Source organism: Giardia intestinalis, chromosome 1, assembly GCF_000002435.2.
Source record: "Giardia intestinalis strain WB C6 chromosome 1, whole genome shotgun sequence".
Lineage (NCBI taxonomy): Eukaryota > Fornicata > Diplomonadida > Hexamitidae > Giardia > Giardia duodenalis.
In genome coordinates this window covers 1,315,359-1,340,561 of record NC_051856.1, presented here as the reverse complement: position 1 = coordinate 1,340,561, position 25,203 = coordinate 1,315,359, and the positions used below count along the sequence as shown (strand labels likewise).

The window sequence follows — 25,203 nt, the reverse complement described above, 5'->3', positions numbered from 1 at the left end:
GTAAAGGACAAATTAATATTCACAGCTCTAGATCTCTAGATCTTGAGGCGCAAGGTCTCCAGCAGAGGTGTATAGATTTGCAGCTTGGTGTGCAGACTTATGTTGAGACTTGTGTGGAGACCCTAAAGTGACACGAGATGCGATCGTAAGCCCATTACTCTTGTATATGGGATCACCATAATGCTTAACGTCTTGAATGGGCACCTTCTTCAACCGCGCTGAGAAGCTAATAAGAACGGCTTCGTTGGCAGAGGACGGGTCTGGAAGGACAACAGTTCCCAAGTTATCCATTCCTTTTGAAGAGGATTCTTGAGGATTCGTTAGCATTAAGTCGCAATTGTCGCCAATAAAGGTACCCCTCTGGACCTGAGTCGATCTAGGAGTTGGTTCTATATTCACGTGTTCAGCGAGTCCGCTTTCTTTGGAAGCATTGTGTGACTTGACTGATTGCTGCAGGGCTTGGTCGAGCTGGAACTCCTTTTGCTGAAGGAGCTCCTTCAGCCGAGCTATCTCTTCGTCCTTCATGCGCATCTGTCTTAAAACAAAGCTGGACTCTATCGTTGCTATGTCATTGTCCAATTCTTTGGGTGAGAGCTTGTGTCTCGACATTGTCCGCAGTTTTATGGCATCTAAAAGCATATCTAACAGTCTGTTAGTATGCGGAATAGTAACAGAAGCTGATGCAGATATGGCTCGGTACTCTGCAACAAACTTTTTGATAGTGCTGGTGAGCTCAGCTTCATCGAGAGTACCACAGGCGATAGATCCGAACTCCTCACTGCATTGCTCTTGACTCAAGGGTGCATCTACATCGCCTCCTGTCATTGGAGAATGATGGTCATTTCCGTGAAGAGTCTCCTGGAGCTTAGAGATCTGTGCATCTTTATCTTGCAACTCTCTGAGCAGTTCGTCCTTGGTCATCTTGAGGTAACCATTTAAGATTGCTGGGAAAGAAGAACTGTCTGAGTCACTAATAACTTGAGACTCGATAAGGCCTTCAGGTGGCACGGAATTGTCTTTCTGCAGCTGAGAAACAGTGTCTGCAAGCTTACGCGATATTTGCCGCTCCTCGATGAGCTGTGCGTTAATAATATCAAGAGAGTTGACCAGAAAGTTTATCTGCATGGATTTATCCTCTATCACCTTGAGAATTGTCGATATCGTATCATCGATATACGCATCTGATCCACTCGCCGGCACAGATTGTGGAACGAGGAGGGGCTCAGCTTGGCTGGCAATCGAGTCCGATAAGTGGTGATCAGTACTGACTTTACTCTCCTCATAAGCCGTGGAGATGGGTTTCACACCTAAAGCATTGCATATGCTGTCTATCTTCTCAATAAGCACCTCACAAGTGGTCGAAGCCTCATGGCTGCAAGCAGTCGAGGGAGCATATGAGTTGTTTAATATGCTATTCTCCATGTCGCGCAACTTTCCGCGCACTCGTTCCAATTCGCGCTCCTTAGACTGTAGCTGACTAGAGGAAATATTGAGCTGACTTGTTGTAACTGCAAGGGTTGTTTGTAAGGCCGCCATGTCATGGACGAGTGCATCAATGGCGGAGGAGCCGGACACGGAGTCGAGGTTTTCAAAATGTGTATCTGGCCTAGCAATGTTGCTACTGGTGGAGGAAAGCGTCGATGTCTTCGCTGATTTGCCTCGCTGACGAGCAGAACACTTCATTTGTCCCAAAGATTTTTTAAAGGATATCGACTGCTGGCTTGTGAAGATCCTCGGGTTCACAGGCGGCCTCTCGAGTGCGTACAATGCACTTTAAAGCTAGGCTGCTTTGATGATTGATCTCATGAAGCGATCTGTACAGGTTCTCCGGAATGATATCAAAGTCCTCGGGAAGCGTCAATATACAAGGGGTTCCACAGCCCTGGAACACGCCATTCTCAAACTTGCAGGCATCATAGCGTGCTCTCAGGGCCTCTAAAATAGCCTTGAACTCTGCAATTAAGAGATTCTCCTCTTTCTTCGATGATGAGGAAAGATTCTCCAGTATTGTGTCTGAGCCAGTATCTTCAAGATTAACATCGCCCGTTCTCGTCTTAGTCTCGGTACTTGCAGAGATCGGTGATTCAGAACGGGCAGGGTATGCAGGCTGCACACTCGATCCAATAAGCACGTTCCCTCCTAGATCAATGCACTCAAGCGCGGTGCGCTGAATAAACTTGGTAATTATCTTAAATGCAGAGGCGTCCAGTACTATACCGCAGGCGGCTAGGCCCAAATCAGTCAAGTGGTTGTTAGAGTATTTGATTGCCGCTTTCAGGATTCCGTTGGCCAGCAATGTATATCCATCCGTCTCTATGCTATTTCCGTTCAAGGTAAGCGCTCGTAGCCGTGACTTTGGCTGACCGATTGCCTTGGCAAGAAAAACGCATCCCGCTTTCGTCACCAGGTTAGCCGTGAGGCGTAAAGATGTAAGAATAGCAGGCAAGCTATGCTTTTCAGAATCAACGAAGAGCTTGGATAAAGCATGGATAGCACCGTCTCCTATGTTGTTATAAGATAAATCAAGGCAATCAATGGACAGATGATGACCTACTCTTGTTGACGCCAATTTGAAGGACATATCTTGGAGGCCCTTGGCCAAGACGCATGCTGCTTCGCTATTCAGAGCTGAGCTGACCATGGATATCGACTGTAGGGGATACTGGATGTATCTGAAGGTATCTAGAAGCTCGACAAGTCTTTCAGGTGTGCCGCCTATAGCCTTGTTAGCTTCATGCAAGCACCCCGTAGGAATCGTGGTTCCACAGACATCACGATGCAGTAGCATCCCCAAGTGGTTGTAATCCGGTAGCCTATGAAAGGGTGCTGCTGGATCCTTAATATCAAGAGATAGTTCGGGTAGTGCCCTGCCCTTAATGACCAGAGTGTCAGATGTTGCAAGGAGATTAGAGGTGGACGGCTTATGCATGTCTATGCTCCCCAATAACGATGAGGGTTGAATGTTGGGCATATCATAGATCACTTGAATGTGTGCTAAGCTTGGGAGTTTTGCAAACACAGCCCCAAGGTCCACCCCACAGGCTTGGATATGCAGAATCAGCCGCTTAATAATTGGTCCACCTAGTTCTAACACCTCAGTTGCTTGTTTGTTTGCATCGAAAGAGTCGGCTGCATTAAAGGAAGAAGCAAGCAAGAGCTTAGATAGAAGGGCCTCCAAGTAAAATGCCCGCGGATCGGAAATCCGTGGCAGACAGTCGCTGCATCCAAACTCATAGCGATAGCGCCGAATCCAATAGGAGTCATCCGTAATACAAAACACCCGCGACAATGGTACGTCAAGTGGGAGCATGCTGATCATATCCTCCTTATAGCGTTCCGGGAGGGTGAGCATCCCGGACCCTGCTTCTAGCAGATTGTCGAGCATTGTAGCAACAGCGAGTTCTCGTAGTGTGGGGATCACGGTAAGAACTGGGCCAGATATTTCCTCGCGTTTCGCTCGCCTAACGGCGTAAAGCGCAGAAAGCTCTATCGCCAAATCCAATGGAATGGATGCTGGGGCGGGCCGAAACATTGGGAGGAATGCCTGCAAACCGCCTTCTTAGCCATTGTACTTAAATTGTCCAAATGCAACCAGTTTAAATTCACATCACCGAAAAGATAGCCTGGAAAGACAGGAATTAGGAGGGGCGCCACCGACCGCGGTCGGGGGAAGGTCTGAGGTCATTTTCCGTGAGGGAGGCGCGCCAACGCGTGCAGCAGTCGCACCAGAAACCAAGAGCCTCTGTGCTTATGCCAGGAGGAGGGCCTTGCCCGACTGAGAGTGCTCGCTGAAAGAGGCTGCGACGCGGGTTATTCAGTTCGATGCGCCCAGGCTGACGGTAGGACGCCTAACCCGATTCAGACTACTCCTTGGTTCCTCGCAGAATGATTATCTGTCTCCGAGCAAGCACGACTATGAGCTTACTTATGAGATCTGACTCCTTTACTCAATGTTAGTACTTGTTGCCTTGACGAAGATTTGGTTCTTTCTGTGGTTAGATGAGTGCTCAGCGACGTGGGGGAAATGGCCAGGTTGTGTTGTGGTTATGGTTGTTGGAAATCACTTTGGGGCTTTCATGTATGCATTACCGAGTACGAATATAGCTGTGAGTCATCCGCATCTTCATCCTTCCCTACGAGACACTTTAGGCCTTGAAAACCACTCGCTCGACCTTGGCTGCGCTAGCGGGATTTTAGGAATATGTATCCCGAACTCCTAGCCAGCTGATCTGCTGCAGGGGTTTCTTCTTGAGAAAGCGGTCAGCACATGGAAGCAAGACATGGAGATGTGTTTGTTTGGGACTGAAGCCTAGAGGATTTGGTAAAATTAACAATGCCATGACGGACGAGAGAAAATTCAAGAAATCTTGGGAGTCAAAGTACTCCAGCTGGTTGTCTGATGTAAATGCTTACTACCCTTACGTTACTTTGCCAGGATTGGAACCCGGACTCTTCTAGAGTCGGGTTGAATTCAGAAACAAAAACCTGGCGACACTATGCAAAAACTAGACTCCGATGAGGCAGAAAAGACAAGCGAGGTTGAAAGAAGTGCATACGGCAGTATGAACAATACCAGAAGAGACCGAAAGTATGAGCGAGCGCGGAGTAACCAGACTCGCTGCAAAACGCCCTACACCACCGAAACGGACATGACCATCTCATCATTGGCAATCTCGCATGCAGAGAATAACGACAACAGGCCTTTGGCGTTTACTGGGGTGGCAGGCGCTTTCATCAACCAAATCAATGATAGACTAGGGTACACCGCTCCGGTGAATAGCACCATCTATAAAACGCCCGTAGGAACTGTGCAGTATGGAAAGAAAGGCGTGCTTCCTCATTACTGGCCTCGGGTTGGTAACGTTAGGGGAAAGGGGGGTACAGACGGCCTCATCAACATGGGGGATTCGTTACTCAAGTCCTCCATTGTCACCAATGTCCTAGACACGTCGTCCTCCTCTCTGAAGATGATGGTGGATTATGGGGAAAACATTGTGACAGATATGGCCGATCAGGACGATATGTACCACGCAAGAGGGGATATGGGCCGGCCTGACTATCTTACGGTTGTTCAGGCTCAACACACGAATGCAGGTGGCTCTCTGCGGAACTCTATGGTCTCGGGAATTAGTTTAAACGGCTCTAGCCTGGGGTCGTCGATGGGGAGCCGGCGATTCGGTACCTCTTATCCCGTCGGTCTTAATATCCTCCAAGCGCAGTCGGCATCTATGCGCACAAGTTCTAGAGCATCTTCCAGAGGTTCCACTGCGTCTGGCAACGCAGTTCAGTCTTTTCAAAGCTACAATAATGAAACAGACCTTGTACGTTTGAAGGACGTAATGAAGGGAATAGATTACATATGTCAGATAATATCCAAAGAAACATACTCTCTCGAAACACAGTACCTTGCCTGCTCTCTATTTCACCGCTTCCTATCTATATGTCAGATCAAGAAAACAGAGATACGCCTGCTATCTGGCGTGTGTATATTTATAGCAACTAAATTTGAAGAGAACTATGGCGAGGCTCTTGGCAGCACGGCTATTTGTGCGTATTTTGCAAATACGTTCACTATAGCGGAGCTGCGTGCAGCAGAACTGCGCTTTTTAGAACTCATAGATTGGAAAATAGGTGTTAGCTCACTGAATCCGCGTGCATACTTACGGCCCATCTTCAGAGACCTTGGTCTCACCCCTGTCGTTTGTCTTCTAGCTAGTTATCTTTCTGAGCTCACGCTCTTGGATCCGCGATTCCTGCGCTACCGCAATTTTGAAATAGCAATGGCAAGCGTTGAGCTGGCCGTTCTCAGCGAGTACTCGAATCCCCTGCAGGTCAGTAGGTTCTTACGGCCCAACCAGGATCTTTCCAATGCACTGGGCCGGATGTTCTTCAGCCTAACAAGCTCTTCACAATACACTACTGGGCCCATGAGTACCTCACGCTCATCAAGGTCTGCTTCGCGGCAGCTGGCATGCAGGGATGACCTCCTAAATGCCTGGAAGGATTCATACAAAGGATTGCATACTACTCAGATTTACAAGAAGTACTCCGAACGATCGTACTATAGCGTGTCTGAAAAAATAGTCCCGTTTGACAATGTAAGTAGCTTGATCGACCAGATCGCTAAAAAGCTTGACGAATCTTCTAAAAATAACAGATATGATGGTTGATTGACTTACTGAAATATATTTTGTATTGTGTGTCTTATGCCTTGCAACGAGGAATGGAGAGGATGGGTTATTTCTTTGCCTCCATCAGCTCCTTCACCCGCAATTCGAGCTCCTCAATTTCAGCTGTTTTTGTCTGAAGCATCTTCTGTAGGGTTTTGTACTGTGATGTATTCTGTATTTTATCCGTGAGCTCCTTTTCGAGAGTAGATATCTGGGCCTGTAAATCTGCTATCTGCTTCGCTGACTGAGGGTCTTGCATTTGCTTAAGCTCTAGCTTTCCCTGCACCGGTTTGAGCCCGGCATCCTGGCTATGTAATTGAGAGACCAATTGCATGCGTGTTTCCTCCTCTAACTCGGTAACTTTTGGTTCTATTGCAATCCCGTGAGCGCTTGCTTGCTCAACTAATTGGGAAGCCAGCGAGCCTGCAAGAGTTGCTATGTGCCTTAACTCGGTAGAGACCGCTGCCAATGCTCTAAGCTCGGCCCTATGGAGTAGAGACTTGATTTCTTCCGCTGTCATGACAGTATTCCCAGAGAACTCAACATCTGAAACCTGTTCGGCGAAAACCTCTTGGAGCTCGTGCGAAAGAGACGTAGATTGTAGCATAAAAAATCTGACGACGTCAGCAACGGCCGCATTCATCTGTTTTAGAATTTTGGAAGACGCGGAGGTGCTTCGGTTTTATGAGAATGGCCGAGAGAATAGCCTCATTCGAATTGTAGATGGCCAACCTCGTGAAGGTAAATGTACAGCAACTTAAGCTATTAATAAAACTAGATGTGGGGCAGGAGCCAAGCAGCAGGATTTATTTCGGCACTTAAAAACTACTCGACACAGTTAGCTAAGAGCCAACTGCATGGTGTCGACAACGTGTTGAGTGAGCTCTATGGCCTACGATGCAATGTTATTCTCGACAAACTCGTGGACCAGAAGTATGCTGCTGCTATGGGATACCTGTTAGGCTCTACCCTACTGCACCCAAAAGCAGACCCCCAGAAGGCTTTACAATATGTACACATGGGCCTATGCTCCAAATCCCCCCTCTTTGCGTCGTACTTCGTACACGGGCTATCTCTTTCGTCCTTCCTTCTTGACTCTCTCACGGTAGCTACTACAATTTCCTCTACACAAGATGCTCTTATAGCAATCTATTCTGTTCTTTTCAAAGAGCTACATGCCCCACTATCACAAGGCTTTTTCGATAGACTCAATAGCATTGCTTCCAACTATCTCGGAGACGACCTAGATCTATTGATAAGTAACAAGAGCAGCTCATCTAGTGGAGGCCCTGACTCTTTACTGAACCTCTATGCCCAGTTTTTGGCATCGACCATGAGTGAGTTTTTCAGGGCGTTGCAGATGAGGTACCATGGTCACCAGGATATTGGAGTATTATATCGATTGCGGGTTCTTGCACAAAGGGATCCAGCCATCCTCTGCATTAATTCGTTGAGAGTAGAGCAGCTTTTGTCTGATGGCATCTCAATGGCTCAGTATACGACGGCGACAATGCCATCCATTATTTCCTGGATGGACTCCCTCTCTGCTCTCGAACTTATTTATATTAAAGATCTAGCTAGCCTTGTTGGATGTGAAGATTCATGTGTACTTCAAATGTCCGCCCCTGATGGTCTCTCTCCACTCTTACTCTTCTCACCTAAAGATGTGTTCTCCGCCCTGGATGACACAGAAACTCAGCCAGCCATAGACACTAATAGCAACGGATGTAGTAGGTGCTCTCTTGCACGGCCAAAGGACTCATCCACCCTGCTTCTCTACCACATTATAGACAGCAGGATGTCATCAAAAGATATCGAGAGCATAATTCAACTATCAAAGACTCTACTTCGCGAGGCTGGTCGAAAGTTGCTCGATACAGGAGACCACTATGATAAATATATTTCGGTTATCATCGAGAATACGCTCTTGTGTTGTTATTACACACAAGGCATCTTCGTGCTTGATTCAGAGCAGTTGCAACTTCTTAAGGAACTCCTGATCAAGTCGTTTAGATATGATCGTCAAATGTTCCCAGCATTATTTCGCTTGCTCTTACTGGTTACTATTTTCCAACCTATCTCCATAGAGGAACAGCAATCTATCCTGAAAGCGTTTCAGGAACCTCCTAGTGATTCCTTGACAGCAGCTCTACTAAATGCATCGTGCATTAGTGTTCGGGGTACCAACTGGATTACTAACTTTGTGGCAGATCTGCTTACTCTTCCCCTAATAGATTTAGATATCTATCCACAATCGAATGAGGGCAATACCTCGTGTGACAAATATGACATTCAGCACTCCGTTCTGCTTCGTAATTCAACATGTACACTGTTTGTGCAAGTTCTCACCAGACTCATTAATTTGCACACCAGACAGCCTTATCCATTTCTAGACAGCGGCTCCTCGACTATTACGAATTTACTAGAATGGATCATCCCATATTTAATAACATTGGACCAAGACTCGCTGTCTGCATCTGAGCCGTTCTATGCCCTTTTGGATTCTTTGGTACAACACTCTACAAGAGTGCTCAAATCAACGGATAACTCTTTGAATAGATTCTTTGATGTCTATGCTTTCTTTGCTGGCCTACTTTCCAAGGGTAGCTTATCAGGGTGTGCTTCCGACACACCTCGCTGGTCCAACATGGATTTGTTGAATATACTCTTACGTTTGCAAGAAAACTATGACACATCTGAAGCGCTACTCCAGGCGTCAGGCCTGCTTGAGGCATTGCATACGCTATTGACATGTAACTTCCATGCTTATGCTTCCTCTGTGCTATTATTTTTCAGGGGTCGCTCCGCCAGTTGTATCAGATTGGATTTATTGATACAGTATGCTCGCACAGAATTCCTTACAAAACCCGGACTAACTATTTCCAAAGACGTTCTGTTAGGCTACGCACCGATTCAGGAATTAAATGAATTTCCTATTATCTACAACATGTGCTGTCTCTGCGCCTGCATTTCCCAAGGATGGATATCCTCACAAGGCGATGGTTCACTTTGGGCTGGGTTGGGTTGTAATATTGCTAAGCCGCTTGAGCTTTTTGAGGTTATTCTGTTGGCATATCTTTTTTACTATTCCACAACTCCCTTATTGCAAGAAAAACTCCTTTCTCTGGTGTGCGTGGAGTTCAAATTAGAGGAGCGATGGGAAAGTACCATTGCGGCCAATCTTACTCTTGCGACTGTTTTCTTAGCATCTGCTGAAAATAATTATCTTCCTGTTATATGCGATGTGCTCTGTTCTAAGATGAAGCTTTCTCGAGCAGAGTGTGTACCTGGCACACCTCATACAGATTCTGGCCTGGGCAACCTTATAACTGGCCTGTCAGGAAAGCTCAAGGGGTATGCGCAGCAGATTCCAGAACGTTACTACTCCCTTGTTATACTAGCATGCCCATATGGCGAGCAACTGGTGATACCAATCCGTGCCCACTACTTGGAAGACCCTTCAGTTTTGTTATTCTACCTTAGCTGCTTGGAAACCAGGGACACTCCGTTTGATAAAACTGTCTTTGAGAAGCACAGGGAGCTTATGGAGACAGGTGTACCGATTGAGCTGGCGGTTCGTCATCGAGCGCGTCTTGGCTCAGTTGTTGTGGGGAACACTAACTTCTTGACTTTACTTTTTACCACTTTAGATGGGAATGAGAATAAAAGCATTACAAGATTTTTACCTGTCCTCTTGCTGCATTCCAATGGATTGACAATTCACTGGTTAGAAAAAGTACTTTTGAAAGCGCCACATGACAGTTGCACACAATCGATATTATCACTTTTGTACCACTTTTCAAGGCATCGAACCGAAGCTTCTTGCTTGCCAGATCAGTACTTTAAGGCGACCACACAATCCTTTGCATTATATCACGAGAGCATGCTAGGCTATAGAAGGACCAAGAACTCCTCTATGTACACATTGGGTGATAAGCTTAATGCTAGTACTGATGGCAGCAAGAAATTGCAGGCCTTGCATGTTATACTACATGGCTCTCACACCCATAGTTACAGCAGCTCCCTAGTTTTAACTATATTCTCAATTGACTCCGCGGAGATTATTCTTACCTTGTCGCTGGACTTGTCCTTACGAAGATTGGTTGCTACATCAGTTGCTTGGACTTATTCCCTCGATTACGCCTTTCCCTCCAGCGCAGTGGAAGATGGAGAGCTTACTATTGGTGTAGCGGTTTCTGGGTTTGGAATGTCAAGCGTTTCGAAGCATAGTTCATTTATCCTCGGCACTTCTTTTACACCCATCTGTGGTTTAACCGTCACGGTTAATGGATCTTCTGCGTCCCTTCGCTTAGAGCAGCTTCCTAGGCTCTGCCTCCCCTTGAAGATTGAGATAACAACAGAGGGATCACTACTGTATGATCAGGTTCTTGTCTCACCATTTATTCTTACTCCATTTCAAGTATCTCTGCTGACTGACAAGAGTATGCCTATTTCGAAGCTATTCAACGATCCCGCCAGCTTCGGTAGCATACTCGGGCTAGCACATGATCTTAGATCCCAGTCGCGTATGCCATGCGGACTCAGCTTTTACGATCCACTGGATACCCCACATACCTCTCTATTAGGTCAAACACATCCTCTTTCAGCCATCAAGATAATTAGTAGCACACCAGGCAAAACCGAGCCCCTCATTGTTGAGGATTGCTTGTGCGCGTTTCCCCAATATTTAGAACAGCACGAGGTCTCAGTTGAGCACTTATCCAGCAGGTATCTGGATGCGTTTGCCACCGATTTTGAATCTTTGTATCTGCACATCTATTCTGACTGCAAAAATTTTACTGAGGGCTGTCACTCGTTACAACGTAGAGGCTTCTTTTGCCCTCAGTGTAATATGGTCTCCACCTCAGACTACCTACTTTTCGACCTATTATGCGCAGATCTACAAGCTTCTGTTAACAGGACTGGTGAGCTAGTGGCTCATCCCAAAGAGTACACGGTATCTTGCCCATATTGTGCGCAGCCATCTGAACCCCCGTCTCGCCGTCTACTTCAAGGTGATAAAAGTTCTGCCCTTTCGACACTTTATGATATCCGAACGCATTCTTCTCAGCAATCACTGATGTTCAATACTACGTCTCTTCAGCCTGACTCTCTTGTATTTTCCTTTTTAAAGACTGCAGAACCTAATTCCGTAGAGCTGAATGAAAACATGCAACCTGTTGTCAACCATTTAGCGTCAGTTGTACCCCTTACGTCACTAATTATCTACAACGAGTTTCTAAAGGCAATAACATCGGTTGATGGTACGCTTCTTTTGGATGATCTACTATTCCGCCTGGGTTATCTGGAACCTGTTACATCTGTTCCTTTCTACAGTGGAATCTCCCTTCTTATGCTTTTGATCCAGACTCTCACCAAGGTACCAATCGTTTCTTCTTTAGAGTTATCCTCATTCATCTCCTCTCAAATCTCAGAGAAGACCACCCCAGACCCTGTGCCATGGAGCGGAGAGTGTGTTTCTGCGTTTCTCACCAGGTATCAACGTGCATTTTTCAAGCTATTTCATCAGCAAGGCTCGTCAGGAGATTTCTTCTCCGAGGCTAAGCGAACAGGAGTCTTGGGCACGGTGCACCACTTTATCTCGTTTCACGAGCAGCTTTCCCTTTTTGATCAGAATTTTATTCCAAGTCTGTTCACTACGTCTGCTCTCTTCGGAATGTCGCGGCAGTCGCTTGTGCTCATGTTAGGCGAACTACATACATATATGGGCATACTGGCACGCATCACGGGAGGAGATCCCAATCTATTACTGCGTAAGTATCTTGATATGGGGTCAAAAGTGTCTATAATTTTATCCAGCATTACTCTTCTCAAGCGTTTTATCGTGAAAGTCCCCCGGATTGGTGAATTAGAAAGAATAGATAAGTGGTACATTGGTAAGGGGTTGCTCGTCTTTGACTCCAGCGTCAATCTGTTACAACACACGCAAACTAGTTCGTGCTTTATACACTCACAAACTGATGATAATACCAAGCTATTTCTGTCCGTAACAGCCAAGCCCCTATCTGGTGCAGTGGTCTCTGCCAATCCTCCACTGGAAAGGTTTCTTTTCCCATTAGCCTACTCAAGGAGTTTACCAGTTAACATCGATTGCAATCTACTCTTACCCGCGTGTAGAGCGTTAATTATAGCATCTCAGGGAAGCCTAAGCTCTGCTGCGAGTGACGCTCTTTTCGCTCTTTTTGCTTACTCGCAGCGTTGTGGTGCTCTTTTGAATGCCATCTCCTTCACTTTGGAAACCATTACGGAGTCAGGAATATCTAGCATACCAACTGAGCTTGCTGACTACCTAGTTGAGGAGCTACTTGTGGCAGATTCTGTTAGTTCATTTATGTGTTTATGGCCGGCCACTATTGCACTGTCCAGTGACTCGGTTCCGCTTATGCTTTACCTGCTGAGAGGCCTCCTTTTGCAATCGTCTAAAAATATCAAGTTATTTGCACAGCTACTCACTCCTGACTTTTGGCTTCAGTATATACACGGCATGATGGATGCATTTCTCATCTATGCTGGTTCTATTCTCGTGACCTCTGCCAATCCTCTTCAGTCTCTTTTGGAGATATCACAAAAGTTTACATACATAGCCACTGAGTCCTTTGGAATTATGTATACCCTGATTGCTGCAGAGGATGTAGCTCACTCTGCGGTAGGGCTTGCTTTCATAAAGACACTATCTCGTGCTACGGTTTTTATAACGGCATCCCTTCACACGCACTCGCTTTCTGTGGCGGGTACTATTAGTGACCATGCAAACTGCATACAACAGCACAGCAGCACCTCTCCATATGTGTCTCTTGCCAAACACGCCATACTTCACGGCATGACTGGATATGTTACGCTAATAATCAATCGCCTGGCCAATATACGAAGTAACTCTTCCTCGGGGACGCCGTCAAGTGTGCATGTTGACATGCTTACGGTTCTTAACTCCGATGTTATTTTTGATCAGTTGCAGATCTCTTACACCTCTCTTCAAGCTTCTTTCGCTTTATATCCACATATAGCCCAGGATGTTAATGAGTCTTCTGAAGTCCCGGACGGAAGCGATCACTGCTTGGTAATCGAGCAGTTGACTTCGCTATCCCTTAAGGCCATCATACAGCAACTCTACTCTGCATGCTATGTAATCCGTTACACAGACGAACACAAGTCTCTTCCACAACTATACCTTATCTGCGGTGCATACAGAACTGTTATTGAGCTGTGCTTTGACGCTCTTCGGCAAACGCAGGTATTGAGTCCACTTATCGACGCATTTTTAGCGACTGCATTCTCACTTCTAGCGTCATTCCTTTCAGTATCGACGGCCGCGGTTACTGAGCACCTTGATCCATTGACGTGGTTCCGATTGTCCACCTCCACATATGCACTCAACGGAAGCATTTGCAACATGGAGTATTTCATGCCCTTCATCAGCGGGCTGCGCATATTTTACTGCTTGCAACTAAAAACACCTCAGACCTTCAATCATACACTAAGGTATCTTCTATCAATGTTTGAAGCAGTTATGGTTAACAATACGCCAGGAGAGCTATTCAAACACTATCTTTCAGATTTAAGCATGACTCTTAATGCTGCTCAATTCTTTTTTACAGCACCGCTTGGAACAGGTGATATAGTAGGGCCAGAGGATAGACGCACATTGTCAGGACCAAGAAGCTTATTGGAGCCCGCGAATCCGAATGAGTTTATCATTTATCATAATGTTCAGAATTTTGACTGCACGCTGCAGGTGTTTTACCGAGTGATTGCGCCTCGTGAGCTTCAGAAGGCTTTCCCAATTGAGCTGGAGCATATTCAAAAGTGTGCATCCAGCAGTGATCCTCTAGAAGCCATCTATGGATACTCAAGCCATCTCCTGCTACTGGTGTCTTTGGTTTACGCAGCTGCATCAGTACACACAGCTTCTGATGACATTGTCGAAGTAGCGACCAGTTCTGCACTCGGAGATTCTGTGGAGCTCGCAGATACAAGTCCTCTTAGCAGCAAGGCTCTTGTAGCACAAGAGATGATTACCCGGTTTTTGTTTAAGAACCTTCGGCTCTGTGCGATCGACAAGGCCTGTGCATCCCTCTCATCACTGCTAGCTTTGCTGCTTTCGGAGAGTCTTGCTGTCTCCCTCTCAGGATATGTAGCTACAACAGAGGTATCATCACTGCAAAAGTGCCTTGACCTTTTGAAGTTTATCTGTGAGTCGTTAGCCGGGGCTTCATACACACACCATACGCCACTACACCTCTCTCCTCTCACGCAGACAGTTATTGTTTCTTCGAAGAACTCTGTGCCCAAGGAGCGCCGGATTGTGAAGCTCCACAAAGAGCTTGTGGAAAACACTCAGACAGACCTCCTGAGTATAGGTCCCTTTGTGGACTTGGTCTTTTCCTCTGTGCTACGTCTCTTGGCGAGATATCTGGACTTGGGAGAGTATTCACTTACCGTTCTACAAGACACGTTACAATACATGCAAGCCATGTATCTTTTGTTTGTACGCACTCTCACCTCACAGGTAAAGACCTTAAATTCTCCTGACCTATTCATTGAATACGTCACCTGTGTCTTTGAGTACTATTCTCTTGCTATGGAACATCGAACACTGGAGCCATCTGCAAATGACCTATGCTCTAAATATGAGGAATTAATTATGCAAATTCTCGCATTGGAGATTCTTCCTCTTTCGTTTCATAATTCTCTTGGAAACGTTGCAACACATGGATATCCATTTACACTTATCAAGCAAATCCTGCAGAATGATCTTACAGTGACAAAGCTCTGTAACATTTACTTGGGTAAAGCAGAGAGTCCAAAGTTGAAGCTGCAACTATACAAGCACTACAACAAGATGTTAGAGTTCGTCACGTCTAAATCTGTTGTGTCGGAAAGCGATGATGATGCAATAGCTGTATCCTCTGATGTTGCTGGGAAACCAGGCCGTACACCTATAAAATTCAGTGAGCTGCTTCAGGGATTTAATTTCACAAAGTTCAAGATTGTACAGGGTGTCATTAATGCTATTCTGCTCTCAATACTTCATACATCAAATGTAGAATTGGCCCATGCAATCTCTAAAGTAGTAAGAACTATGATACCTTTTTCGTCTGTCATATTCTTCTATTTTGTTGCCAGCACTTTCAAGCTTGGAAATATAACGTGCATTATTGATCTTATTCAGACCATATATGGGGAAGACCTATCTGTGGAAGGAAAAGTCAAGGTCCAAGGCACGACTACGTCACTTCTAGACTTTGTGAGGCAATACACGGATCCTAATAGAGCGAATCCCAGTACCCTGCAGTCGTCTAGGTTCAAAACACTTGTTATTGTAGAGTCATATCTATTTGGACGACATTGCTTTAGATTGACGGCGATGGGGCTGAGCGGCAGCATACACCTAGTAGCCAAGTCTTCAAGCTCTTTTGCCAACGCGCCGGTTAAAGCCATTCGTCGAGTGGTTACTCCTGCTCCATACATTCACCTAAGTCCCATTCGCTCAGGGAGTGTATACTATCTTTTGTCCACTATCGCTGCCGTAAGTCGCTATTACCACTTGGGCGGTCCTCTCGCTTGCGTAGCAGGCTACCATCGAACATCTCATGAGTTTTCATTGAGGACAAAGAATCTCATTGGAGCAACATGCGCATTCACGCCAGAGTACAAAGCATCCCAAGTGCTTGAGTCTCTACTGATACAGTTGGAGCGGAAAGTTCATGATATATTGCAGGCCAACTCCGTTATCAGTCTTGCAGACATCTTACCAGCCACAGAATTAGTGCAGTTCATTGCATATGCCAGTTATGAGACAGAGCTGGTTTCACCAAATGAGGGCATTCTTATCCTTACCGATTTGGCAATATACTTCATTCCAGGGTGGAGGTTGGTCTCTGAGGAGATTATTTATGGGTTGAGGGAGCATGCGTTTAGTATTTCACCGCAAGAGATCTCTGCTGAGAAAGAGGAGGAGCTGCCAACTGCAGTGCATCAGCCTTCGATTGTTAAAAAGATCGTTTCGTCTATGCAAGAGATGCTACAAACACTGCTTATATCGACCAGACTTCCTGAGCAAAAGCTAGAACTCGTTTCTGAGCAGCATGGGCCCCAAAGAGAGATTCTCAAAGACCTCAAGCACTTTTTGACCTCTCTGGTCAAGCGATGCAACTATCCCCCAGGAAGGCCAGTTTCCGAGTACTCTATAGCGCCAGTAATGAACCTCTCGGACTCTCACACAGAACAATCTGCCCTTGAAAAACGGTGCCTTACAGATGTGCGGCTTCTACTAGAACAAACTGCAAAACTCAGCACAGGGTCCGCTCAGTTGTTGCCTTTTATGACAACAATTAAATTGTCAGACATATCTAGCGTTCTGTGGAAGGAGTCGGCGCACAGGTGCACGCAAATAGAGGTTCTCCTTCAGCAAGGCGAGGTTTACACTTACGAGATACTTGATAGTATTTCATCTAGGCGATTGCGGCTAAATCATTACGTCAACGATCATGCCTTTATGTTGCGCGTTCAACAGGAGTGTTCACGCTCAGTTCTAACAAAAACACCGGTATCTGACAGATTCACGAGCTGCCAACTAATGCTACAGAACAACTCCCTTCTGTCTGCAATAGCTCTCATCTTCTCTTTGATGAAGACCTCTCTACAAGGATCCTGGGACTGTGATCTTGGCACTGCACGGTTTGAAATTGTGTTACCGAATGTTGCATCGCTGAAGAAATATATCTCTAAATGGCGCATGCATTTGGACTCATGCTGCTCTCAAATCCCACAGATCAACTATGCTGACACTCCATCTGAAGCAAGTTTATACGAGCACCCTTATGAGCTGCCATTTCCTCAGCAGATATCGGCTATCACAGCGCAATATAGTGATATTTTCAAGACTGTCTTGCAAGCACTAAACAAGCAACTTGCCACTCTGCTCGAGGAAGCTCTAATCCTCATCACAAAGGCCCAGCAACACTTCGGCGAAATCATTGATAGCACGGCCCTCTATACCTCTCTCTTATCCTCTTATCACGCTGCAGAAAGGCCTTCCCTTGGTTTAGGTCCCAGCATCAACCGCATTTCGGAGTCCATGCCCTGGTCTAAGCTTCCCTCTACCCTCAGTATTCCAATACTTTTGTTCTCAGGAAAGCTAAGCCATATTGAGGCTGTTATTGCGCTGAATATGGTAGCTGGACGCTGCTCCAGCGACACTTCTATGTATCCTGTATTTCCATGGCTTGCAGATGACCGCAACTTGGCCAAAACAGTCATGGAGCAGACGGAGTCCAAGCGTGCAAAGTATATGGATAGATATAACAGCCTCACAACGGCTCCGTTCCTTGCTGGGAGCCATTACTCTACCTCTGGGTTTGTTGCTGGAATGCTCCTCAGATCTCAGCCCTTCTCGGCAGCAGCTCTCCTTCTACATGATGGAAAATATGATAACCCAGATAGGATTTTCAGCAATGTGTCGGATTTGTGGAGCTCCGTGAAGGATACAAATCTCAGCGAGTGCCGAGAACTCATACCAGAGCTATTCTATGCGCCAAATATGTTCCTTAATGAGTCTGCTCATGACTTTGGTATACGAAGCACAGGCGAGGCAGTCCATGACTTGGTCTGTGACTCTATGAACGCGACTGGCTGCACTGCTTGCAAGGACATTTTAGACACCTATCTGCACACGGTTCTTTACACGTTAATAAATAGAGAACGGTTGGCTCAGTATACCACCTTTCCAAGCCTTTATCAATGGTGCCGTCTTCTGTTTGGTGACAAGCAGAACAGCTTAGCTCACTTCAATATATACTACTGGCTAACATATCCTGATTCTGTTGCGCTGGATTGTATTTCTAACTTCTCGACGAGGATAAGCACATACTCTCAACTTAAGAACTTTGGTGTTTGCTCTAGAGACGTTATCTGCATGTCTGTGGAAGAGCGACCTGTGCTACAGTGCATCTACCAGTCTGTATTAGGATCTAGGGGAAAGAACGAAACGAAAATTCGCATATATGACTACCTTCTCCACATTGACGACCTCCTGAAGGTGCTCTACCCGACTGAAGTGTCACTGGTCCGCACTTCCGAAGGGGAACATATTTCCACGGCAACTGCAGATATATTTAGCCCACAGCAAGCTATTCCATGGTTTTACAATTTGCTACTGACAAAGCAACCACGCGTTTCACACACCCAATTACAAAACATGATCATGTTGGCAAACATTTACTCCTTAGCACCTGACTCTCTACTTATCTTGATGAGAGACATGCGCACCATAGCCGTAATTAACCAGGCCCACCATACTTGTCACACACTAAATCTTCCTTTCCTTCTGTATGGAAGAGGCCACATGAACATCTATATCAGACAGTGCTTTGTTCAGTACAGCTGTATCATCATTACACTCACCGATGCAACTACTCATTTAGTCCTATTTGCTCCTGATGCTCTGAAAGCTGGCCTGCTGAGTGTCACCGGGCATGTTCGGCTTCTGGCCACTCCGCCATTTTCGGCCGTAACAGTTTCACATCCCCATAGACTTATTCTAGTCTCTGTAGGTCAGAGGCATATTCTGTACAATCTCATCACCGGCGCTGCCATTGTGGAGCTTCACGCCATTGAGCCAATGCGCCCGGTGGAGCATCCATCGTCTGTCGTCCAGACTCAGATAGCTGATATTGCCGGCAGAATTTGGGTGCTTCAAGAAGGGATCCTCTCTTGTTGGAGCACAAGCCTTGCACTTCTCTATGCTCTTCTACCCTCCTATGAGACCACAGCCTTTCTCGCCATTGCAGATAACCTGCTCTTAACGGGAGATAAGAAGGGTGTTCTCAGAGTTTACGTACTCCTACCGTCACTTCTCACAGAGACGGTGAGAATAAAGATCAAGACCAAGGTTACGACAGATTCTGAGCCCACACGCATAAATCTTCTTTGCACAGCTCCGGCACATAGACCATCCCATCCCCTTGCAATAAAGCATGTAGAGTACTTCAAAGACCGCACTGTGACCGTTCTAGTCCCCAAACTGTGTGCAGAGATCGTAACCAGTAGTAGGTCTCCCATCTGGAAGATTGCAACGGATTGCTCGCATATGAGTTTATCAATCAATGACCGGGTTGTAGCTTCTTTATCGACCATGATCATGCGACTCCCTCGGTACATTGACTGCGCACCGGCACTTCCTAGTAACCGCTGTGCAAGGTGTGGCGGAAAACGGCCAGAGCATTACTGTCACGCCTGCACCGGTCATTTTTGCCCCTTGTGTATGTCAACAGACGCATACTTTTTCCCATACCAAGACATAAGCAGTATAGCGCCTTGTCAAATCTGCGCCAATTGTGCCAGTCATAGGGAGAACGCTAAGGAGGTTGTCACTGAAGCATGACATCTTATGATGCATGTCCTCTATAGCGAGGTTTCCCTACAGATGTAAATTGGATTGATGTTCGACTCTCAAAGGTTCTTAAAGAATGGTTAGGTGTACTGTGATGATGAGTATTAGATATCGATTTAGCCTATAATCCTCGCTTAACAAGCCAAAGCTCAGGCGCGTTTTGACATCTTCAAAATCTATAACGCTTCATGACAGAGGACAAGACCCCGTGGTCATTGTCCTGGTTCAGAGCGCAGGGGTTTGATTGCGATCTTGATGCTTCCTTTGATTTTGCAAAAGACAAACTACAGCCTTCTGGAGCCTTTTCACAGATCGATCCGTCCCCTGTGCAGAAGTCCTCATCTCCGCCAGACCTTCGGCTAGCGTCTCTTGAACCACCGATCTATGCTGATGATAGTTCGACTAGCACTTCGGACGAAGCTCAACTAGAACTCATTTCCCAAGCTCTTAGTCAACTGACATCTCTCACAAAGTGCACCCCAGACACCTCCTCCCTGGCCCAGGAAACGTTTGACAAACATGTCACTAGCTCTGTTGTCGAGGCTTCTAAGTTGCTCCACTCGATTGATCGTAGTTTGGCATTGGCCTCATCATCCCCACCCATTCCTGAAAGTGAGCCACCGGCACCCACATCCTACCCTCTGATCCCTAAACCAACACAGCTGATGGATGATGGGTCTGCCATGCACACCTTGCCTATGAAGAGGGTCAACCTGATTGCTGGAGAGCTGAGGCTTCTTCAGCATAAGATCGGCGTTGCAGAGACCGAGCTTATTCAGGCAGAACAGGCACTATTAGCTATCCCCGATACAAACAGGTGTCGGAGACAGCATCTACTCGAACAGCACGCAGCAATTTCTGCCCAGTTGAAGACCTTCCGGGAGCAGTGGCAGCTCATCGTCAAGGAACAAACACTGCAACTGAACGAATTGCGGCACAACATTGTTTACTACAATATAAGCGCGGACTCCGGACACAGATTACCTCGCATAGACTTACAGACAGAATAGACTACAATGCTAACATCTGCTCATGCAGACGAAGAAACGGTTTCAGAGCAGAACACCTCATAGGGCGCAGCTGACGTCTCCTCCATTATGGCAGCAAACTTGTTGGTTGTTTCCGTCCGTGAACCCTTAAAGCAATTGCACTTTATAATAGAATAATAAACCATTGATCCGACGAGGAGAACAACAAAGCCAACTGCCTCTATCGCACTTGTCCAGCCGTAGATGCCCTCTCCCCATGGGGCCCCAAATATGCCGCGCTCAATAAGGGCAAAAATCCATACCACCAGTCCACGCAAACCCTCGAGGATTGTCCGATGATTCGCTGATATCAATTTGGTTATCGTCTGCCCAAATCCGTTGTACAACGCCACTGTAATAAAGAATATGCTCATGGGAACTAAAATGTTAGGCTCTGATTTAATGAATAGAAAGGCATCGAAGTCATTTTCAATCTTGAGTGCCATAAGAACGGGAAATACAAGCCCAATACTGATAATAAATCCGTATATGCCTTCTATGCACACGACTTGGGATGGAAAGGCATCTATTCTTGACATGGTATATTCTTCAACGACAAATTGGCCGGCGTAGATAAGTTGGCTGATTAAGATTAGTACTATTCCAACGACCAGCATGGTGCTGTTAGTCTTGTCACTCTCAGTCTCGGTAGTGAGAGGAGCAGCAGCTAGAACGCAGTCCAGGAACTTGGGCAGACTGGTGGTGAGTACCTGTCCATCCCTGTATTCTGCCGTAGCTAAATATGTGTGGATCCCGTGCTGCCTACGCTCGTGTGGCTTCATAACAAAGCGCAGAGCAGCACTAGCAAGTGTTCGCTTGTACTCTATGGCGCGTATATCATAAAGATGCATATAATTCTGGACCTGCGGATCCTGCGGAGCTGGCGGTTGGATGTCTGGGAAGTAAAGGTCTGCTAGGTATGAAGCCACTGCTATAATCACTAGCCCCAAAATACATATGAAGATGGCAAGATTTTGTTGAGCAGTCGTTTTGCGTTTGAGGAAGCAGCGCGAAAGGAGGGCAGTGAATATAATGATGGCGCCCTGGAGCATTTGATAGACGGAGGGTGGTACGTTACAGATAGAGCTAAGCCCAACAGAACCTAGCCCGCTTGCTAGGAGATCAAACACTGAACTAATTATGAGGACTCCCCAAGCGTTTTGCATAAAGCGCTGACGACAGGAAAGGCGCTGCACGGGCTTTGACGGGCGGAAGCTCTCTAGAACATCTGATGCATCATCAGTAGAAGAATCTAAATCACGTGCATTCTCCGTAGAGTACTCGTTATTGTGATCGGGAACGCCTCCATACAGGCGCTTGTCCTTCCGCGCCTTTGCCGCTTGGTATGCCCACCCAATGCCTACCAGGCTCATTGCAAAAAACATCAGAAAGTTCCCGAACCAGGGATAAGCGAACTCAGTGACTACTCCCTCCTTTCCCGGGAAATTTGTCGTTGTGTAAGTGAGGTAGTCATTCTGCGCGATTGTGGTGATCCCGCCGAAGAGAAGGAAACCAATTACGGCAAAGACAACCCGGACGTCGCAGGAGCACCGCATGGTTCAGCCCCAGGTGTTTTTTACTTTACAATTTATTCTGTAACGGTCTCGGCGACTTCCGCACCTGCGGCCTCATCGACATAAAAGCAACAGCGAGGATGTCTTTGAAGCAGCGAGGCAGGAACAGCATTTGTTGGCTCCCCAACTATGGCCTTTGTCACAGCCTCACACTTGCTCTCACCGGTGGCGAGAAGAAGGATCTCGCGGCTCTCCATGATGGTTGCTATCCCCACAGAGAGGGCCTTGGTCGGGACCTTCGACTTGTCGTTTCCGAAGAAGCGCGCGTTGGCGTCGATCGTGCTCTGGGTCAGGCAGACGACGCGCGTCCTGCTGTCTCTCGGGGACCCCGGCTCGTTGAAGGCGATGTGACCGTTGTGCCCGATCCCCAGAAGCCAGACGTCGCAGGGGCCAATTGTTTGGAGCGCATTTTCATATCTTATGCATTCATCCTCAGCCCGTATTGCCAGTCCGCTCAAGAAGTGTACATTCTCCGGCTTTATATTGACCTTGCTGAAGAGGTGCTCCTCCATGAAGAAGCGGTAGCTCTGGTCGTGCGTGGGAGGAAGCCCTGCATACTCGTCCAGGTTGAACGTCCTGACCTGCGAGAAGTCCAGGCCCTCCTCGCGGTGGAGACGGGCGAGCTCCTGGTAGACGGGGATGGGGGTCGATCCGGTCGCCAGGCCCAGAACGCAATTCGGCTTGCTGCGGACAACTTCCGCGATACGGTGGGCAACTAGTAACGCAGCATCGTTGCTTTTCTTCACCATTGCCTTAGACTCCAGCTCTGACGCACCACGCTCCGCCTGAGCAACACACACAGTCATTTTGCTTAAATCAATCTTTTATTTACCAGAAAATTTAGACAGGGCATCATCCACTTCTTGACGCCTGGGAACCGACGCAGAGGTACCCTTGCGGGTTACAGAGATGCCTGCCGCAACACTTGCAAAGCGCGCAGCCTCTGCAATAGTGTCGATGTCATTAAGTGCAGATGGTCCACGAGTAGACTCCTCGGCCAGTTCCATAAGACGCACACAAAAGCTGCCAATAAAGCAGTCTCCAGCTCCTGATGTGTCAATCGCCCTCCCGTGGGAGTATATCCCAACAGTCCGAGACTCATAGCTTTTTGTCTGCACTATGCGAGACCCCCTGCTACCCAGCGTGAAAAGAACGAACTTGAGAGAAGGCGAAAGACTAGACATCTTCTCCACAAGAGCCTTCATCATAGAATCGTCGCAAATCCCTTCAAGTCTGCCTGTACCAGATATCTCAAGCGCCTCCAGCTCATTAGGACAGAAGATGTCCGTGATGGAAAGGATCTTGCTGAAGTCATAGTCAGCTCTATACGGTGCTGGGTTGAACACAAATCGAAGACTACTATTCTGTGCCTTAGCCTGCTTGATGACCTCGACAAACAAGAGTGTATTGTCTGGAGAAATTTCGCACTGCATGACTACAAGTGTGGCTTTCACCAACACAGCCATCAAATCCGGCACCAGGCTTGGCTTTAGCATCCCATTAGCACCCTCAGAGATGACTATCATGTTTTCTCCTGACTCCGCAACATAGATCCCTGCATTACCGGTGGGTGCCCCGGACACCTGCTTGATGCAGTTGGGGATGCCAAGCTCCCTATAATGAGCCAGAATCTCGTCCCCAAAAGTGTCCTTGCCAACCGCACCCACAAAGAAGGCCCTGGATGGATCACGAAGAACCTTTCCGCAGGCTATGGCCTGGTTGGACCCTTTACCTCCGTGGGAAGACGCAAAGCTCCCATTGATCGTCTGACCTCCAATAGGAAAGTCTTTGACATACCATACCAGGTCCCGATTGTAGCTACCAATGATCACTATCTTGGCCGTGGATGCCGCCGCCATAATATTTTTACCTCGCTGCACTCTTGTATTTCAGTTTTGAAATAACATGTGTAATTAGTCATGAAAAGTGAAAATACAATTGCGTTTGCCACAGATCATTGACTGATTTCCATCCTAAATCCTTACTTCTATCCTTGCTTCTATTCTTGCTTCTTGTGGCCGCCTCGCCATGGTCTGTGGGATTCTACATGTATTGTTACTCTATGTAACACTTAGCTGCTTGAAGCCAGGCCCAGAATACTCCATTGTTGAATTGCAAGAGCTCCTGGCCATACCCGATACAGCTCCTCACGTACACCTAGAGGATCTCGACGGCTCGGTGCTAGAATGTGTATATGTCCCGCTGTATAATGATACTCGTGAAACATTTAGTCACAGACACCTATTGCAAACAGGGGCACTACAATCTTACCTTAACGAACTAATGATTAATCTGACAATAGACGGTAGGAACATGCTATACACGATGGAGAGTGGGATATCTATGACGACTAATTCCAGTGTTGAGTATGTAGCCACGGTTAGCCAGCTGGGGACTCACCAAATGCATCCGCACCTCTCCTATAGAATGGTAGCAGCCCCGACACGCGACACAGAGGAGCTGTGGAGTATGAAAATGGATCCCTCAGCGAGAGGCTGCATACTAGACAAGGATGCTATCGAGACTTTCGTAAATGAAACGTTCAACCAGCCTGGCCTTCCTGATTGGATAGATGAGAGTACCATAAACTCCTATCAGCGTGCACAGAGGCATGCACAGCTGCATAGAAAAGACAACCTCGTACTTCAGCATTTCTACTATCGAACGAGCACAGCAGATCTGTTTCAGGACCAAGAGCAACTCTACAAACGTATAGCTAACCATGCCCCCTTTAATTCACTAGCACTGATGCGAATACAAACTCTGTACGAGGGGATATGCAAGGCCGATTCTTCGAAGCAAGCCGTTGCCAATGTCCACTTGACCTGTCTTCCAGGGGCTGCTACTTGCAGGCTGATAAGCATCCTAATACGGCATGATATGTGCGGGCACGACATTGTGTTTGGTTGTGACTATGTGTGTAATGTGAAGGAGATTTATGAGGCAGTGCGGGAAGCATGGCAGGTTCAAACGGTGAAATGTGCACGTGCTTCGTCAAAGTCCCCTTAATATTGTGACCA

The 25,203-nt window shown here is 46.9% G+C and overlaps 10 protein-coding genes across 10 annotated transcripts; 4 read left to right on the top strand and 6 right to left on the bottom strand.

Moving 5' to 3' along the window:
* Nucleotides 1-27: 27 nt before the first annotated feature.
* Nucleotides 28-1,683, bottom strand: GL50803_0017507 (uncharacterized protein; the record flags this gene model as incomplete). Its single annotated transcript, XM_001709029.1, has 1 exon — nucleotides 28-1,683. One exon carries the CDS (start codon nucleotides 1,681-1,683, stop codon nucleotides 28-30), a length of 1,656 nt encoding a protein of 551 aa, XP_001709081.1.
* A 16-nt stretch (nucleotides 1,684-1,699) lies between these two features.
* Nucleotides 1,700-3,532, bottom strand: GL50803_0017506 (uncharacterized protein; the record flags this gene model as incomplete). The annotated part of the gene is made up of 1 exon (XM_001709030.1): nucleotides 1,700-3,532. The coding sequence occupies one exon, from the start codon at nucleotides 3,530-3,532 to the stop codon at nucleotides 1,700-1,702; it is 1,833 nt and encodes a 610-aa protein (XP_001709082.1).
* A 1,030-nt stretch (nucleotides 3,533-4,562) lies between these two features.
* GL50803_0017505 (Cyclin B-like protein) lies at nucleotides 4,563-6,170 on the top strand (the record flags this gene model as incomplete). Its single annotated transcript, XM_001709031.2, has 1 exon — nucleotides 4,563-6,170. The coding sequence occupies one exon, from the start codon at nucleotides 4,563-4,565 to the stop codon at nucleotides 6,168-6,170; it is 1,608 nt and encodes a 535-aa protein (XP_001709083.2).
* A 67-nt stretch (nucleotides 6,171-6,237) lies between these two features.
* GL50803_0010836 (Leucine zipper-containing protein) lies at nucleotides 6,238-6,813 on the bottom strand (the record flags this gene model as incomplete). The annotated part of the gene is made up of 1 exon (XM_001709032.1): nucleotides 6,238-6,813. One exon carries the CDS (start codon nucleotides 6,811-6,813, stop codon nucleotides 6,238-6,240), a length of 576 nt encoding a protein of 191 aa, XP_001709084.1.
* Nucleotides 6,814-6,948: 135 nt separating this feature from the next.
* Nucleotides 6,949-19,572, top strand: GL50803_00113143 (Lipopolysaccharide-responsive and beige-like anchor protein; the record flags this gene model as incomplete). The annotated part of the gene is made up of 1 exon (XM_001709033.1): nucleotides 6,949-19,572. The coding sequence occupies one exon, from the start codon at nucleotides 6,949-6,951 to the stop codon at nucleotides 19,570-19,572; it is 12,624 nt and encodes a 4,207-aa protein (XP_001709085.1).
* A 197-nt stretch (nucleotides 19,573-19,769) lies between these two features.
* Nucleotides 19,770-20,591, top strand: GL50803_0010832 (uncharacterized protein; the record flags this gene model as incomplete). The annotated part of the gene is made up of 1 exon (XM_001709035.1): nucleotides 19,770-20,591. The coding sequence occupies one exon, from the start codon at nucleotides 19,770-19,772 to the stop codon at nucleotides 20,589-20,591; it is 822 nt and encodes a 273-aa protein (XP_001709087.1).
* Nucleotides 20,592-20,611: 20 nt separating this feature from the next.
* Nucleotides 20,612-22,165, bottom strand: GL50803_0090425 (uncharacterized protein; the record flags this gene model as incomplete). The annotated part of the gene is made up of 1 exon (XM_001709036.1): nucleotides 20,612-22,165. One exon carries the CDS (start codon nucleotides 22,163-22,165, stop codon nucleotides 20,612-20,614), a length of 1,554 nt encoding a protein of 517 aa, XP_001709088.1.
* A 32-nt stretch (nucleotides 22,166-22,197) lies between these two features.
* Nucleotides 22,198-22,989, bottom strand: GL50803_0010829 (Glucosamine-6-phosphate deaminase; the record flags this gene model as incomplete). The annotated part of the gene is made up of 1 exon (XM_001709037.1): nucleotides 22,198-22,989. The coding sequence occupies one exon, from the start codon at nucleotides 22,987-22,989 to the stop codon at nucleotides 22,198-22,200; it is 792 nt and encodes a 263-aa protein (XP_001709089.1).
* Nucleotides 22,990-23,007: 18 nt separating this feature from the next.
* Nucleotides 23,008-24,042, bottom strand: GL50803_0015297 (Ribokinase; the record flags this gene model as incomplete). The annotated part of the gene is made up of 1 exon (XM_001709039.1): nucleotides 23,008-24,042. One exon carries the CDS (start codon nucleotides 24,040-24,042, stop codon nucleotides 23,008-23,010), a length of 1,035 nt encoding a protein of 344 aa, XP_001709091.1.
* Nucleotides 24,043-24,211: 169 nt separating this feature from the next.
* On the top strand, nucleotides 24,212-25,192 carry GL50803_0015296 (uncharacterized protein; the record flags this gene model as incomplete). The annotated part of the gene is made up of 1 exon (XM_001709040.1): nucleotides 24,212-25,192. One exon carries the CDS (start codon nucleotides 24,212-24,214, stop codon nucleotides 25,190-25,192), a length of 981 nt encoding a protein of 326 aa, XP_001709092.1.
* Nucleotides 25,193-25,203: the final 11 nt, after the last annotated feature.